The sequence below is a fragment of the Hoplias malabaricus genome, chromosome 6 (assembly GCF_029633855.1).
Source record: "Hoplias malabaricus isolate fHopMal1 chromosome 6, fHopMal1.hap1, whole genome shotgun sequence".
In the NCBI taxonomy this organism is placed as follows: Eukaryota; Metazoa; Chordata; class Actinopteri; order Characiformes; family Erythrinidae; genus Hoplias; species Hoplias malabaricus.
Genome location: NC_089805.1, coordinates 10,015,286 through 10,032,763, shown reverse-complemented (window position 1 = coordinate 10,032,763; position 17,478 = coordinate 10,015,286). Strand labels below are relative to the sequence as shown.

General features: G+C 43.4%; 1 protein-coding gene across 1 annotated transcript in view; it reads left to right on the top strand.

Moving 5' to 3' along the window:
* Positions 1-17,478, top strand: part of LOC136699661 (histone deacetylase 9-B) — a 51,155-nt gene that overhangs the window by 22,443 nt on the left and 11,234 nt on the right. Inside the window, exons 3-9 of the mRNA XM_066674560.1 lie at positions 1,140-1,351; positions 2,548-2,704; positions 3,854-3,898; positions 4,166-4,283; positions 5,324-5,445; positions 13,232-13,366; positions 14,198-14,304. Of these exons, the coding sequence (XP_066530657.1) occupies positions 1,140-1,351; positions 2,548-2,704; positions 3,854-3,898; positions 4,166-4,283; positions 5,324-5,445; positions 13,232-13,366; positions 14,198-14,304 (896 nt within the window). The remainder of the gene's footprint in view (positions 1-1,139; positions 1,352-2,547; positions 2,705-3,853; positions 3,899-4,165; positions 4,284-5,323; positions 5,446-13,231; positions 13,367-14,197; positions 14,305-17,478) is intronic.

Sequence of the window (17,478 nt, the reverse complement as noted above, 5' to 3'; positions counted from 1 at the left end):
TGTTCTGTACTTGCTTAAGACGTCATGAACAGAGGAGCTGTCTTTATTAAACATGTACAGGCTTTTAAATAACGGATATTACCATTCGGGTTTATCTGCAGTCACTTACCTCATCAGTAAATATCCTATACCTGTCACTACTGTCATACTGTGGTGATTTATGGTGTTTTTTGGATGTGTGCTTAATGCGGCTAAGGGCTGGTAGCAAATCGCTGTCAATGCCTGGTCATGCATCAGAATTAGTGTTGTGGCTTCATCGTTTATTTCTTTTGAGCAGGACTAAATATGTGTAACCACATGTGGTCAGGGATAATTTTAGAGATTATTGCACTTATTGCACAAAAAAAATAATTATATATATATATATATATATATATATATATATATATATTTAATTATTATTATCTTTTTTTTACACCAGAAGTGGACATACTTTGTCCCCTTTTAGAAGCATGGGGTGTCTCTTCTTCAGGGAAGGCTTCACATTATTAAATGTTGGAAGATTGCTGTGAGGATTCAATTGCATTCAGGCAGTAAATGTATTAATGTCGGATGATTATTCCTGGATCTACACCACCACATCTCACACCACACATTCCAGCTGCTCCACTGCGTAATGCTGGGGGGTTTCATGCCCTAGAGCTGATACTGTATTCTGTTTATAATGACTCTGGTTCATGTGCAGCTGCTCTAGAGTGTTCCAGCTCTAGAATATTATTAATTTTATTTTTGTTATGGTGGGTGTAGTAATTTTTATACTGTTCCACAAACTGTTAGTACACAGACAGTACGACGTTTAGGTTTACTGCAGCTGGAGCGAGGTCAGGATCAAAATGTTCTTTCACTTTTTAAAAGACTGACGAGAAAGACTAATGCTGGAGTGTAAGCGTTCACTCAGTAGGAGCCTTGGCAAGACGAGGGGCTCTGAGGGAAAGCTATTCTCAGAGCGCTGGCTTCCTTTTTTTTTTAAAAGATGAGTTACAAACCAGTAAAAAAGAAAGTCTTCTTGATTTGTGAGAGTGGAATGTGCAGCTGCTCCTCACATGACTAAACGACCTTCTATAATAAAGTATTCTGAAAATTCATCTCTCTCTCTCTCTCTCTCTCTCTCTCTCTCTCTCTCTCTCTCTCTCTCTCAGGTTCGGAAGTGTTGTCCCCAGTCAGCAGGTCTGAGGTCAGTATGCCTGAGTGGGAGCGAGACTCTGAGGAGTGGGAGAGGCAGCTGCAGAGAGAGCTGATGCTGATCCAGAGGCAGCAGCAGATCCAGAAGCAGCTGCTGATCTCTGAGTTCCAGAAACAGCACCAGGCCCTGCTCCGGCAGCACCAGGCCCAGCTCCAGGAGCACATCAAGGTCTGCACCCACTCATGACATCAGACAGCTGCTCAACCCATTTTAAACAAGGCTGTCCCCAATGGCCAGGATTTTGCAAGAGGATTTTTGCAAATGTTCATATCTCAAGAGTTGCAACTTTGCAACATCACAACCACAATCTCAAACTCCCCCCATCCCCCCGCCCCTCCCCACCCCCCCACCACCAAAAAGACCCAGAGCTTATTTATAAAGTGCAACATGTGGCGCAGCAGGTCATTTTGCCTCTTCAGTTCGATCCTTGGTTTTTGGTCAGTATCCGGAAGGACTTTGGTGTGTTCTCCCACAATCCACAACCACACACTGGTAGGTGGATTGGCTGTGAGACGTGAGAGTAAGTCCCTGGGTGAGTGTGTGATGCCCTGCAATGGATTGGCACACTGTCTTTATTCTGACCAATGTTTCCTAGAGTGCTCTGATCACTATGAAGCAGTTACAGAATGAATGAATAAATGAATAACAACATGTTGATGAATAGTTCTGGGCAGTTAATAAACAAAGAACACCATGTCTCTCCTGTTAACATGTGAATCACGAGTCTGTGAATTAGCCGAATTAACTGGGGCTGAAATTGCAGCTAGACTTTTATAGCTCTGCACACTGCTGAGATGTGTCTGTGTTTGGCTCTGTGTGTGTGTGTGTGTGTGTGGTGAGTCACTTCTAAACTGCTGACTGATACAGACTGCTCCTGAGGAAGCATTCTGGAGTGTGCTGTTGTGGCTTAATACTGCACCAGAGTGCTGTGGGAAACTGGGAAATACTGATGTGAACAGTTAACAGTTAAGTCATGGTGTCCATTTAACTGGGAAACTCCACAAAACCGGACGTGGAAGTCTTTCCTGAGGCCTTTTGAAGAAATTTCTGGTTTGTGTTTTGTACGCGGTGCATTAAGCATATGTTTAAATTTATTTAAAATTTGTTGGAGCACACAAACTCGCGTGGCTGAGAAATTAAAAACTGAGCTGAGCCATGAAAGGGGTGAACTGTTACACCTCGGCTGTTTTCTGTTGTAACCCAGAAAATACACAGAAAGCTTGCTTTTTAATCCAGTCAAATTGAATTCATGGTTAAATAAATCACTAAAATAAAAAAATAAAGTATTATTCTTTGCCTATATCACTCTCACTCTCTCTTCCTCTCTCTCTCTCTCTCTCTCTCTCTCACACACACATGCCCAGCTCCAGCAGGCACTGTTAACACTCCGTCAGCAGCAGGAGGCTCTCTCCGAGGAGCGCAGGCCTGAGACAGAGGAGGAGCCGGAGGAGACGCGAGGAGACGAGCAGGAGCTCAGCATGAAGGAGCACAACCACAGGAAGAAGGATCGCTCCAAAGAGAGTGAGGACCCTAAGATCACTGTGTCATAGGTTTACGCTAGAACACACAGCCGATGTTTTTTCTGAAGTGAAGGGTAGTAATTAAGGGTTTGTCCACCTTTTTTTTGCTGCAGCAGGAGCCTCTAAACTTCTGGGAAATGGTTCACGTTTAAAGGTATTCAGTACAGAGAACACAGCTCAGTGCTGACAGGCTTTATACTCCTCTGGCCAACTCTTGGCTTTGAGGATAGTGATCTTAGGCTCATGTGCAGCTGCTCCAGAGTGTCCCATGTAGTTTTATTTAATAGCTTTCTTTTTTGTACAGTTTGTATTATACAGTTGTGTAGGCACCTCTGAACGTTCACTAATTTGAATGGGTGTCTACAACTACTGGTTGTGGTAAGTGCCATTGGACCTGCACGAATTTGATTGTACCACATGGTGGCAGTGTTTGTACACTAGTCTCTTTTTTTGCCTACCAGAGCTTCCTCAGAATAGAACCTGTGGGCTATAGTTCATGGCCATTAGGAGTACTCATTTGTAGTGGAAGTAGCCTTGTATAAGTACTTCTAAGTCTTTAAAGTGATAGTTTTCTCAATGTAATGCGTCAGAGTCACAGCAACACACCACAATGTCAGTGCCACTGCAGCTCTGAGAATGATCCACTGCCCAAAAAATACATGCTCTGTGGCGGTCCTGACCGTTAAAGAACCGGTTAAAACACGGCTAACAAAGTATGCAGAGCAACAGATGAACCAAAGAGTGTATTTGTAGTGCCACAGATTACACCTATAAGATCAGTGGAGCTGATGAAAGGGGCAGTGATTGTAGAAACATGGAGGTTTGGCAAATTTCACAGTGGTTGTGAATGGCGTCTGAAGAGTTAAGTTCCTTCACAGTGAGTTAATACAGTGAACGACACTGCAGTGACACCGATGTCGTGTGTGAGTGTGTGGCACAGGTGAATGTGGATCAGGCACAGCAGTGCTGTCAAAGTGGAACACCACTTTGTGTGTTTTTCAGTAGCTTAAATATAACATTTCAGACAAAAGCTTTCTTTTTAAGTGAGTGTTTTCCATGTAGAGATTTTTATGCAGATTTACCTGTATTTTACTATATATTCTATATATACTATATAGTAAATAAAATGGCTATATTTGTGTATTTGTAGAGATCGTGATCCCTGGTTCCTATCGTACACAGCACAAAGAAATTGGTAAGTTTCTCTACAATGTGTCATTGCATTTTAATCTACTCTGATTAAATGACTTTATTGAACTTTGTTGATGACATTTAGAAAAATTATGTGGAATACCCCTTTAAGAGGGTGACTACTGTTAACAGAAATCAACCCCCTTCATTCCAGGAGGAGTGTTGTGCAGACGCAGTGTACACTTCACGTTTTCTGTCCAAATCATAAACCTCTTTTATCTTAATTATTATTATTATTATTATTATTCTCATAGTTTTTTTTTTCTCACAGGCGCTATGGCCAGCTCAGAGGTCCGGCAGAAACTGCATGACTTCCTCCTCAGTAAATCAGCTAAAGACAGCCCTCCCTCTGGCCACTCACTAAACCAGCACTCCAAACTGTGGTACCTGTACGTAACACTCCACACACCTTTCCTCTAATGATCCTTCTTTGGGTTATGAAACATTTAAACTGAGACCTACTGGACTAGAGGAATCAGAAACAGCTTCCTATTCACTATTCCCTCACTACTGAGTGCACTATTATAGGGAACTGAATTCACAAAGGTAGTGAAAGATTTCAGACACTACCAAGTGTGTTTTTTAAACATAAAACCTCAATGTAGTTTGTGGAAGTTACATTTCATTAAGGAAATGTGAGAATATCACATATTGTTTACAAATATTTGAAGGGGAAAAATGACCTATTGTGGCTTTAAAGCTCTAATAGCGACTTAGCACACTAGCTAAACTGAGCACTAGCTCTACTGCCTCTTATATCATTTAGTTCCTGCTTTCTTGTTGCAGCATTATTTATTTAGCTTTATACAATAAGAAGCAATCAGAGCAGAACTAAGTCCTGATCTGCAGTGAATCAGAAAGCACAGATTATGAAATGTGTGATTAAATTTAGCTTAGAGTAGCTGCTACGCAGAGTTTGAGGCGTTTGAGTTCATGAGGTCTGTTCTCCTGCTTGGAGAGGGCCCATACAAGGGCCCATACAACAGAAAACCTGGTTATCTTCTACATAAATGAGTTTTAACATTTAATTTCAAGTCCGTATACTGAGACTAAGACATAACAACATCATTTGAAATTCATAATGTGTGTGATACAATAGCCACACTATTTGTTAATGCCTGTTTAGGCAGCCATTCCCACTGAAGTGCTGTCTGTAACAGGGTTTTAAATGAGGCATATGATGGGATTGAAACAAAACAGCTCATTTACATACATTTGTCTTAAGCGGTCACTAACAGGAAGGTCCTATTAAATTCTAACAGATAAAGGAAGGTTGAAAATGTTTAATAATATATAAAAAGAATTCATTAATTAGAGGTGTTTTTGATACACTGACAGTAAAAGGAGCATATTTTGTTTTTTTAGGAGTAATTATAATATTAAAGAAAAAGGTAGCACCTTTAAAAACAGTGCGCTCTGTTTTCTGCAGCACCAGCCAGCACATGTCCATGGAGCAGAACTCACCGCCCTTAGGAGAGACGCCCCCCAAATTCAAATCCCCTCTGCCCTCCGGCCTGGACCCCCGGGAGGACTTCCCCCTCAGGAAGACCGGTAGGTCACAGTGCGGAGGTCAGCACCAGAAATAATACGGCCAGGACCGTGCTTAGGACTGACCGGTTAACAACGATAACTCTAGAGGGCTATTTATCCAGAGAGATGTGAGGAGAAAAGGGAATGGCCGTTTTAGGTCGGTCTTTAGTGCAGTTTATGTAGACTGTGGTTTAATTGTACAACATTAAACGTGGTTTGTTACATTAGAAGTGAGTGAAGTGGTGTAAGTTCATGGAGAAGAGCAGAAAACAAGGTGATTAAAGGCTTTTATAGTGGAGAAGATTTCATAGTTTGTAAGGGACCCTGACCACACCAGAAACATCAGAATTTCTGAAGATATTTTAAGACGTTTATTATATTTTGGGTCTAGTTTGGACCCAATTCTTTCACAGGTTTGTCTCTAGTATCGCAACCCCTTTGAAAAGCCTCATAACTCTGGATGTGAGTAATGTATGATCGTGAGATTGTTTGGAAAGCGTAGACTCTACAGGTTCATTGAATTTGAGATTAAACCCTGAATATCCCAGTAGTTACAGTCGTATTAAGAGTATTGACAGTACTGACACTTAAACATAAAATATAGTGTTTTTCTAATGGCTTAAACCCAGCACATAAACATCTATTATGCACTTAAAGCTGCAAAACATTGTCCTGCTTCAAGGTATGTTTTCACTTCAACGGGGTGTACCCAAACTTTTACATTTTACAGTACGTCTCTGATTATGAACGATTAAATTTACAGCATTTGGCTGATGCCCTTTGTGTAGAGTAAATTAATTTAATTATAAAATAGATTGTACTCATGTGCTGTGGTTGCCTGAGTGGGGAATTGAACCCTGAGTCTGTTGTGTCCTGAAGAGCTTCGGTACTGTAACCCCGGCCTCGTTACGCGCGTGTCACCGGGGCCGGGTGCTGGTGACGCTGCCTAAATGTTAGCAGATGAGCCTGGGCGATATTTAATCACAGGGGTCAGAGGTCTGTAGCGCATGTCAGAGAGCCCGCTGCCCTGCGGCCGGAGCTAATGAGGCCTGCCACTCGCCCTGTTTACCTTCGGGGTCAGCTCGGTGAGAATGACCGCCTCTGTCCCCGCAATGCCGCTCCGGGGCACAGCGCCAGCTTTTGCAAACAATTACCCACAGGAGAGGTTAAAGGCAAAGGGTCCGGACTGGGCCCAGGGCCAATGAGGGTTTGGCCCCTAATCAGGGTGAGGAGAGGGGGATAGAGGAGATAGAGGTGGGATGGAGGTGGGGGCGGTCACCTAGTGGCTTAGCTTTAGGCCGTTCTCTCATATTGGGTCTCATCATGGTCATTTTTGCTGATACAGAGTATTAAAGGGTTTTAGCTGTAAGCTATTACTGAGATGCTATAACCTTCAGAGTGGCTTTTCTTTCTTTACAGTGGTGGGTTGCAGTGAATTTTTCTGCTTAGATTTCAAAAATTATTTTCAATTATATTCACTCTGCAATGAATGGATTTTTAAATTTACAGTTATTTTTCATTTACATTTATGTTTAAGGCCAAACTACTGTAAAATATCTGTAAAACGTCAGATTTTTACTGTTATTTTACAGTAAAAGTCAGAATATCAAGGCCATAAAAACAGATCTGGGCTTGTATTTTTATAGAACACTGTTGCAATTTAAAAATAAAATCACAGTTAGATATTTTCCCCAAATCGTTCAGCTTTATTAATAACTATTTTATATCATACATTTCTTTGAGGTGAGCTTCAGAGGTCTGGTTCCTTTCACCACCACTGTAGAAAATTTTGACTCATTCTGACTCTTCAGAACGGAGCGTTTGACTCAGAACCTCCCTTAATGACTCGGTTTACATCTTAACCACTTTATTATGCTGAGGTTTTAAAAGCTTGCTTGAACTCCTCTTTAAACCCAGCCTCAGCACTACATCCTTTACACCTCAGCTGCTGAATCCGCATTGTAGACGCTCATCCTAGTCCTAAGATTATTAACTGAATAATAGACCTTGTGTTTAAGAGGTTAATTTAGGCGTTTGACCTTTGACCTTCCTGTTGTCCTCAGGACACCGGTGCCACCTCCACCAGGGCACGATGGCATGGCTTTATTTTGCCTCATATTTTAAGATTACTCAGCACATTATTCAGGTTTTGCTGGGAACTCTTATCTGAGGCAGTTTACTGGAAGAGTGAACATTCCCTGCCACAGCTCTGAGCTCGTCCACGTCTCTTCAAAGCTTGTTTTTTTGCAGAGGAAAGCGATACTGTGGCCACAGACGCGATAAGAGCAGGATTCCTTTCAGCGCCACTTTAAAAATAGGCCTGGTTTTCATCCAGGTGCTTTTTTTAATCTGTTTTTTTTTGTTTTTTTTTGAGGAATTTCCAACACAGCGAAAAAAGCCAGGGCATTTCAGGAACAGCGGGATTCTCCAGGGAGGCGTTTCCGCCACAAACTCCATCCCTAAACCCCCTCCCTCTCTGTCCTCTTTCATCCTCTCTCTATAACTCAGGTAACAGCTTTTTAAAGGGGGCCGGCCGCGCCTTTCAGAAGATACAAAAACAACAGGAACGAAAGCAGGGAGAAGGAAAAGAAAAACAGTCTCCTTCTCTTTTCTTTTTTATTTTTTTTTTTGGTCAGTGGAATAATTTGTCTGTGCTGACAAGAAGGTCTGCAGGACCACTTCCTGTGGCTCGGGTTTCAGACCATAGATCAGAAAATAGAAAAGATAGAGGGCCAATACACGGCCAATTAAAACACTGAAAATCTTCAAGTGGCCGCCTTTTTCTTTCCTTAACTTTTAATGAGGGCAATCAAATTTCCAAACCCCTGACCTCGCAACACAATCAAAAATGCAGCACTGACCAAAGCTTGGTCTGTTTCGTGATATGGAGCTGTGTGCAACAGATTTGGTGCCCCTGGATCTATGACATGTTTGTGGATTTATTAAGTGGGAATATATCCTCTGCACAGTGCTGTGCCCTTCAGTAACTTAGGAATAACTGTTTACTTTAGTTAGGAAACCCATCAAATGGGGCCTGTGCAAATCATACTTATTATATTTAATGTTCTGATTTCATTCCTTTGTGTTAAACGTAGTAAATAAGCAGATTTAGTCTTTTATAAAATGTCTAACTATTATCCTGCAAAGGATGCATTAACTTCACTTAGAAAGCACATGTCATTTGACCAGAGGGCTCCAGGTTTTTAACTCTCAGTTGTACACAAGGTCTAAAGAGAAGGGGGGAGGGGTGTTTAATATCTATGACTTATATAGGGACCCCTCCCCCTCTTCCTGTCCTCTTTCAGAATGGCAGGGGGCGAGGTGGCTGGAAGTGTGTGTGGTTGTGTGTGTGTGTTATGTGAATGAGCAGGGGGATCATAAAGGTAGCGTTTGTTCTCTGCCCTGGTCAGGACCTTGCGCTGATGAGTGATTGACAGCTTGGTGGGCGGAGTCCAGGAGATCCAGGAGTGAGGGCGTCGGTCATGTTTGTTTAAGGAGAGGTGACGGCAAAGAGGAGAAAGTGGACGCCCTCATCAGAGACACTGAGAAAAAGATTTGACAGAGAGAGTGAGAGAGAGAGAGAGAGAGAGAGAGATTGACTTTGAAAGGGAGAGGGAACTTTGAACCATGACTTTTTGATGGATTAAAGGAACCTGGCAGAGCTCTGTACAAAGACTTTGGACAAACCTTGAAGCAATACTTGGATGAAAAATTACATTTACACACATTTACATGGACGGCAAGACGTAGCATTATATTTACTTTCTGTTACAGCAACATGAACTCACTCCACCAATCACTGTTGTCTCTGCACTTGGCTTGGTGACAGATTAACTGTAATCAGCAGCAAAAACCTTTGGACAAACATCAGAAGGATTAGTTTGGGTTCTGCTTCATCAGGCGTGGTGCTACATCTCCAAATTCCATATTAGCCAATGGACATTTGAACTGTAAATGAACTGTGTATGTATCTGGGGCTGAACTGCACTGGGGCTAATTGTAAAAGGCTAAATGCTAATGATATGTTAATTGTGTTCCTATTTAAGCATTTTGTTGTTTCAAAAAAAATTCTGACACCAAAGAAAATTAAAATCTATGGATTTTGGACGTTGTTGGACCAAGTTCATTCCCTATCAAACACAACCACAACATCAGAGACACGTAATGCTAACAGCAAAAATGGTGGCCATTCTAGAGATATTCATGTTCTTTATACACGAGGAAGCTTCACAGCCTTCTTTCAGTTTTAATGCTGCATTTCATTAACCACGTAGATTGGGAATGACATCACACCATAGCTGAGTGCTTTTATTCCCTGTGTTTTCATTGTTATGCTGTTCCTGGTTAGCATTAATTGTAATAGTGATATCTCTTGATATTTATTATATAACTGTACAATACTACTGCTTTTACACATTAAAATGGGCTACTTTGGACTTCCGACATCCAATTTCAAATGGAGTGTGTCATTGTTCCCTGTTAGCACTGTTAGCGATACCATTTGATAACAGCACCCAATGTGATATGTCCACGAACAGCAGTGGGACAGTACTGTGTGTACTGTATGACCAAATATGTGTGTATATGTTGAAAATTTCCCACTTGGAACTCGGAAGTTCTGACATCTGAGTTCAAATGGAACACCAAATAAAGCACAACAAGGGATGACACAAAATCCAGGGCACTTTCTGACTTTCTTTAGCTTTTTTCCCTGCTTTTCCAGAGCTGGAAGCAGCCTGTCACTGCTTTCCTTGTGTTTTATGAGAAAATAATATCTCTGAGCACATTCAGATCTGTGTCTCGCTTTGATGTGAACAATGTTCTCGTCTAATATTTCCACTGTTGTGAGGCGATCAGCCTTTAAAGGCTTTTTCTATTTACAATGCTAACTTCTTGTTAGCTACTAGCTATTAGCCGTGTAGCTCCAGTCAAAATGAAAACAACAAAGTTGTGAAACAAAGCTGTCGTGTCTGATTTAGAGTCTTTTGTTAAGTGTAGTTCTTTTGTGACTACAGCTTAAAATACAGCCTTAAAACCTGTCACCTCACTGTGTCCACTCAGCTCTGCTGAACATGTGGAAGTGGTCAGGGGAAAGCTTAAAAAAATAATGCAAGTGCAGGTGGGATGCTGAGCTTTATAGAGTGACCCCCTCCCCCTCCGAGTCTAGGGTGCTGTTTGCATTAGGAAGTTGGAAGTCGGGGGTGTTGGAAATGCACTTTAATGACGTGCCCCAACGTCAACAGGCGGCGTGTTTTCTCTCCGAATTAAAAACGTGTAAATCCTTCCCTCTAATTCCTGCGCAAATATTTTGGGGGGTATTTTTTCTAATTGCCCTTATTCATCATGTGTCCAGGAGGCCAAATAACAATATTTTCCCGCAGTCAGGGCTCGTCCTCAGCTTCCTTTTGAGTGTGTCCTCTTTCTGTCCATGCTCTTCCATTCTCTCCATCTCATGTGTGGGTACGTTTAATCAGTTGGAACATTTCCTCCAGGGTAATAAGGCAGGGTAATGGTCATTCTCCTCCTAATAAGCCCTTGCTCCTGAGAGACTGACCTTCTTTTTTTTACAGTGAAAATCTCCCAGGCCCATGTGTGGCTTTGAGATGATTTGGCTTTGAGTGGCTTTGAGTGGATGTGGTTATATCTGTGTAAATTTATGAATGAATGCTTGCAGCAGATGTTCCTTCAGATGCAAACAAATGCTCTCAACTCTCTGTAAATTGCTGAACTTATATCCGTTCATGTGAATGAAAGAGAGGAGAATCAAGGAACAAAGAGAGGAACTTCAGTATCATTGTGATGCTTCACTGAGCTGTAATAGAGAGAATAGAGCCTTGGTCTTTGCTACTCCGGACCCTGCACTGTAGAAACTGCACTATGTAACTATTGGAGAAGGGTAGGAAACCACCTAATTCTTGAGAAATAAATAAATCAGTGAAGGATGCTCTCTGAGTTTTACGCAGCAGTGAAAATGAATCAGCATGGGTGGATTACCTTAGCAAATTTGTGTTTAGGTCTCGAAGTGCCTGTGGCATTCTCTATCATCTCAGCTCAAATAAATACACAGTAGGTGGGTAGATGTTGTAATCAGGGTCTCCGGATGTTTCTTTGATGTCCACCCACTGCTCGGTGTGTTTTGTGGCGTCTGGAGCTTTGCGTGTCTGCCATAGCAACTTCAGGGAATCAGAGGAATAGAAGGTCAGAGTGGAGCTGGGGGCACTGAGATGTGTGACTGAAATGGAAAAAAAGGGGGGGGGGATTCCCTTCATCCAGGCCAGCACACACACACACACACACACACACAAACACACACTACATATGTGTGTTGGTTTAACCGCCGCTACTGGAGCCGGGTTCTGGACGCATGGCTACCAGGTAGCGGACTCTTTCACTTACTGCTGCTGAGTCCTAATGTACTCCAGATGAACAAGAGAAACGATCCCTCCATTCTGACTTCATTACAGCTGGGATGTATCCCAGAATGCCTCAACAGGGCCGCATGTCTGTCAACGTCGTCTGTGGGCTCTCACTTACGATTCAGTGAAGGCTATACCTGTGTTTGGTGTTCTCTATGGTGGCTCATCCATCATTTGTTCTGAAATGAAGGCTGTTAAAAGGTAGTTTGGCTCTACTCTTGTAGAAAAGCTATACACTAGATCAGAGGTCATCAAATCTGGATTTGGGTCCAGGTTCCAGGCCAGGATTTTACAATGGCTGGCCGGTATGACACTACACCTGGCCATTTTAAAATCCCAACGTGGAACCTGGATCCAAGGTCCGTATTGTTGATGACATTTGCTCTAGATGTTGGGGAAAACTGTGTATGGAACTGGTGGCATTCAGACAGTGAGGTCAGTTACACTCCAATGTGAGTGACTGGAAGAGTGTGTGAGTGACTGGAAGAGTATGTGAGTGACTGGAAGAGTGTGTGAGTGACTGGAAGAGTGTGTGAGTGACTGGAAGAGTATGTGAGTGACTGGAAGAGTGTGTGAGTGACTGGAAGAGTGTGTGAGTGACTGTCCACAGGTGTGAGTGTTTGAGTGACTGTAAGTGTGTGTGAGTGTTTGAGTGACTGGGTGAGTGTGTGAGTGTTTGAGTGACTGGAAGAGTGTGTGAGTGACTGGAAGAGTGTGTGAGTGACTGGAAGAGTGTGTGAGTGACTGTCCACAGGTGTGTGTTTGAGTGACTGTAAGTGTGTGTGAGTGTTTGAGTGACTGGGTGAGTGTGTGAGTGTTTGAGTGACTGGAAGAGTATGTGAGTGACTGGAAGAGTGTGTGAGTGACTGTCCACAGGTGTGAGTGTTTGAGTGACTGTAAGTGTGTGTGAGTGTTTGAGTGACTGTTAGAGTGTGTGAGAGACTGGGTGAGTGTGTGAGTGAGTGGAAGAGTGTGTGAGTGACTGTTCCACTGTTCCACAATGCAGTGCTGGGGATGGTAAATTCTCCACTAGCCAAAACCTGGCCCTGAGAGTGGTGACCTATAGAGGGTGCTGTTTCACTACAGAGAGACATTTCATTTAATATTATACAAGGGCACAGTTGAACGTACCTAAATTCACTATTTAAGAGGAGCGTCTACACATCTTTGCTCATAAAGTGTACACTGATATGGATGCCTGAACTTAGAGAACACTGCTTGTGTGATTTGGCCGAACCTGGTTCATTCCTGTGGATTCCTCTATGTAATGCTGATTTCTGCTAGTGCCCCTATGTGAATTCCCACACTACGTTAGTGTCAAAAAAGACATGAACATTTCATGAGTGCTTGAAGGTTCCATCTTTGTCTCTCTCTTTCTGTCTGTTCCTCAGCATCTGAGCCCAACCTGAAGGTGCGTTCACGTCTGAAGCAGAAGGTTTCTGAGCGGAGGAATGGCCCCATGCAGCGCCGCAGGGATGGGAGTGTGCTCGTCACGCCTCCCAAAAAGCGCTCGCTAGAGCCCAGTGGTGAGTAGATCCAATACAACTCACCATAGTACACATGATTTAGCAACCATTTGGGTTTCTAGTAGGTTCATGTCCCACTCCGAGTGACTGTCTGTGAGGAGTTCTGTGTGTTCTCCCTGTGTCTGCATGGGTTTACTCCGGGTGACTGTCTGTGAGGAGTTCTGTCTGTTCTCCCTGTGTCTGCGTGGGTTTCCTCCGGGTGACTGTCTGTGAGGAGTGTGGTGTGTTCTCCCTGTGTCTGCGTGGGTTTCCTCCGGGTGACTGTCTGTGAGGAGTGTGGTGTGTTCTCCCTGTGTCTGCGTGGGTTTCCTCCGGGTGACTGTCTGTGAGGAGTGTGAAGTGTTCTCCTTGTGTCTGCATGGGTTTCCTCCGGGTGACTGTCTGTGAGGAGTGTGGTGTGTTCTCCCTGTGTCTGCGTGGGTTTCCTCCGGGTGACTGTCTGTGAGGAGTGTGAAGTGTTCTCCTTGTGTCTGCATGGGTTACCTCCGGGTGACTGTCTGTGAGGAGTGTGGTGTGTTCTCCCTGTGTCTGCATGGGTTTTCTCTGTGATGCTCAGGTTTCGTCAGACCGGTCCAAAAAACACATGTTGGTAGGTGGATTGGTGACTCAAAAGTGTCCATAGGCGTGAGTGTGTGTCTCCCTGAGAAGGACTGGTGCCCCCTCCAGGATGTGTTCCCAAGATCACAAAAGAATTTTTAATTTTGAATTAAAATTATAGGATACATAAAAACTCTTTAAAACCTTTTCAAACACATAATACATTAGATTTATTAATACTTCTCCTTCTGTACGTTGCCATGAATTCTGAAGTGTTTTCACTTTCTCAACCAGATTCCTCAGCCAATGACAGCTCTCCCAGCTCCGGTCCCAGCTCTCCTATTGGCTTATGTGGTAATGAGAATGGAGCACCCTTCAGGCCCAACGCAGCCCAGTTAGAGGTGAGTGGAGTTTTTCTGTTCTGTTCATTAGAAACACCTACATGTTAATTCCACCCGCTGACCTCTTCATCAGCAGCACTTTCAGATGAGTTATAATTCCAGAGCAGGAACACACACTGGACAAGGCACCAGTCCATCATTGGGTAACAAACACTCACCCGGTCAGTCACACACTCACCCGGTCAGTCACACTCACCCAGTCACTCACACACTCTTCCAGTCACTCACACATTCACTCAGTCACTCACACACTCACCCAGTCACTCACACATTCACTCAGTCACTCACACACTCACCCAGTCACTCACACACTCACCCAGTCACTCACACACTCACAGCTGTGGACAGTTTCACACAGGCAATACACCTAGCATCTACAGCTACTGTGAGTTTGAACAATAGGATGTGGATGGATGATGTATCAGGAAATGTTTATGGGTTTTCAAAGTGCTTTGGTTGTTCAAAATTTCCTTTGTATTTAATGCATATAATCGAGAGTAAAGGAGAGTAGTTAGATTAGTATTTACTTTCCTGGAAATACTAAGTAGAGTAAAGGCATAAGTCATTTGTACTTTTCTGTTGCACCACTCCAGCCCTGGCTTTAAAGCGGTAGGGATCTGGAACATTGTAGCTGCATAAACACAGCTTCAGCTCTTGGCTACTGAACTCTTCAGCTTGACACCCCTGAAAGTCCCTGGTTGAGATCCACGATGCTTCAGCACGCCATGTGTTGTTTACGCATGTTGGCGAGCGGCCCTGGGCCCCGGCGAATGTTCCATTGTTTGCAGCGTGTGTGAAAACCTGCTGAAAGAGTGTGAGCGTGTTCCTCCAGGCCCTCATAACAGAGCACTGTTAAACAGAGCAGTGTCATAAACAACACTCTTAAAACTCATTCTGCTTCACAGCGTGATTACATCAGTCCCTAGAGCAAACTACACATTCTCTCTTTCTCTTTATCTTTCTCTCTCCCTCTCTCTTGCTCTCCCTCCCCCCCCCTCTCTCTACCTCTCACACTCTACCTCTTTCTCTCTCTCTCTCCCTCTTTCTTTCTTTCTTTTTCTCTCTCTTTCTTTCTTTTTTCTTTTTCTTCCTCTTTCCCTTTCTTTCTCTCTCTCTCTCTCTCTTTCTCTCTCTCTCTCTCTCTCTCTCACACACACACACACACGTATACACACACACACACACACACACACCCACACACACATTTTAAGATATTCAGAGCATAATTACTGCACAAAGAGCAATTAAGTTCCTTACAATAACATGAATACACCAGAGGAAGAGAGAGAGAGAGAGAGAGAGAGTGTGTGTGTGTGTGTGTGTGTGTGTGTGTGTTAAACTCAGGGCTTTTTAAACCAATTTTTCATTTTTTACATACCACACATAGTCAATTTATTTATTCATATCAGTCCTGTTCATTCAGTCATTCATTCATTCATGCAGACATATATTTTCTTTAGATTGATCAGTGGGTCCGGAGCCTACCAGGAATAATGGGCACATGGGAGGAACACACCCTGGACCGGGCGCCAGTCCACTCCAGCTTTTCTTTTCAGCTTATTCAGATTTTTTCATGCGATGTGTGCACATTTTATGAGCATGGTTTTCTTCTCTCTCTCAGAGCTGAGAGCATTAAGTGCTGTGTATCTGAGGGGGACAGTACGGGTGCGACGCCGGTTGTTAGAAGGTGGGAGGAATGAAGGGTATAGTCTCTGATTTTGCACAGTGTTATAAAACACTCATAAACATAATTTAATTAAGAACGTGAAAATATCTGAAAAGATAGAGTCACTGAATAATAATGAATAATGAATAATAATAATAATAATGAATAATGAATGATAATATTAATAGTTGCTGATGAGTAACTGAATATTCACTGTGGAGTTTGAGGGGTTAAGGCCAGCCTCTGTGACTGGCAGGTCTTTTCCGCTGTGTGCTGTGGTTTCTGGCTGGAGCTGCTGGTATGAGGCTGGAGGCGGGAGGTGCGTGTCTGTGTGTCTCTGTGTGTGTGTGTGTGTGAGTGGAGAAGGGGGAATGATGTGTGCTGTGAAGTTCTGCCCAAGTATTTCCTCATTGGGCTTTGGGCCAGCGTATGGGGGCAGAACTCTCTCCCCCCTTCTCCTCCTGTGGGACCCCTAGACACAATGGAGCCCTTTCTGCAGCTCATCTTCACACACGGCCCCTCGAGAGCTCATGTTTGTGTTTGTCGACTATAACTCTCCAGAGGAATACAAAGAGAGGGGGCTTAAGACAGTTAGTGTGAGTGAGAGGGAAAGTATGTGAGTGTGTGTGTGTGTGTGTGTGTGTGTGCACACCTTTCAGCTTTAGGTCAGCATGGGGGGTCTACAGATCCCGACGCCTGGGATAGCAATTATGCCCTAAACACACACACACACACACACACACACACACACACACACACACAAAACCTTGTTTTAATGCAATATCTGGACGTGGCAGAGATGTTTAGAAGCCGCTTTAAGTCAGAGTTAAACCTCAAACCAGGGTCCATATCTTGAGGCACTGGAGCTCCAAAGTTCAGTCTCAGAATTGGTTTTACTTTCTCCTCGTCCTCATTCAATCAGTCAAAATTAAACTGGATTAAATGTAGGTGATTAGTTCTTTCTTTATATGGACTTCACTTAAACCTAGCCCTAGTCTAGAACTCTGTGTACCATTTTGCCTAAAAAAAAAGCTTTTTCCAGTTGCAGAAAATGAAACACAGAGCTTTAGCAGAAAGACATCAGAAAGTATTTTACAAAGTCCAGATCTTTCAGTTGGACGTGCATTGCATGTTAGGCCTGTTTTCCCTCTGGGTTTCCTACGGAGTCAGGACATTTCTGTCCAGAAATTGTCCAAAAACAAACAGATGCAGGCAGACACGCAAACGTTCGGCGCGATATTGACACGACCTCAGCCCCCCCCTCACAGACGCTGTAGACACGGAGCTTCCTGTTTGTCTAGTGGAGGCTTGGAGTGTTGTTTTCGGAGCTTTGTTACATTAAGCTTTCCTTTTCACAGCCCCCAGGGGTGTAATAAGAAGGTGAAAACCTGAAGAGGTGCTCAGATGTCTTGCTTGGAAGTGGGATTTAGTGACCCTGTCCATAGCACATTCACACATGCAGGCAAACACACACACACACACACACACACACACACACACACACAGAC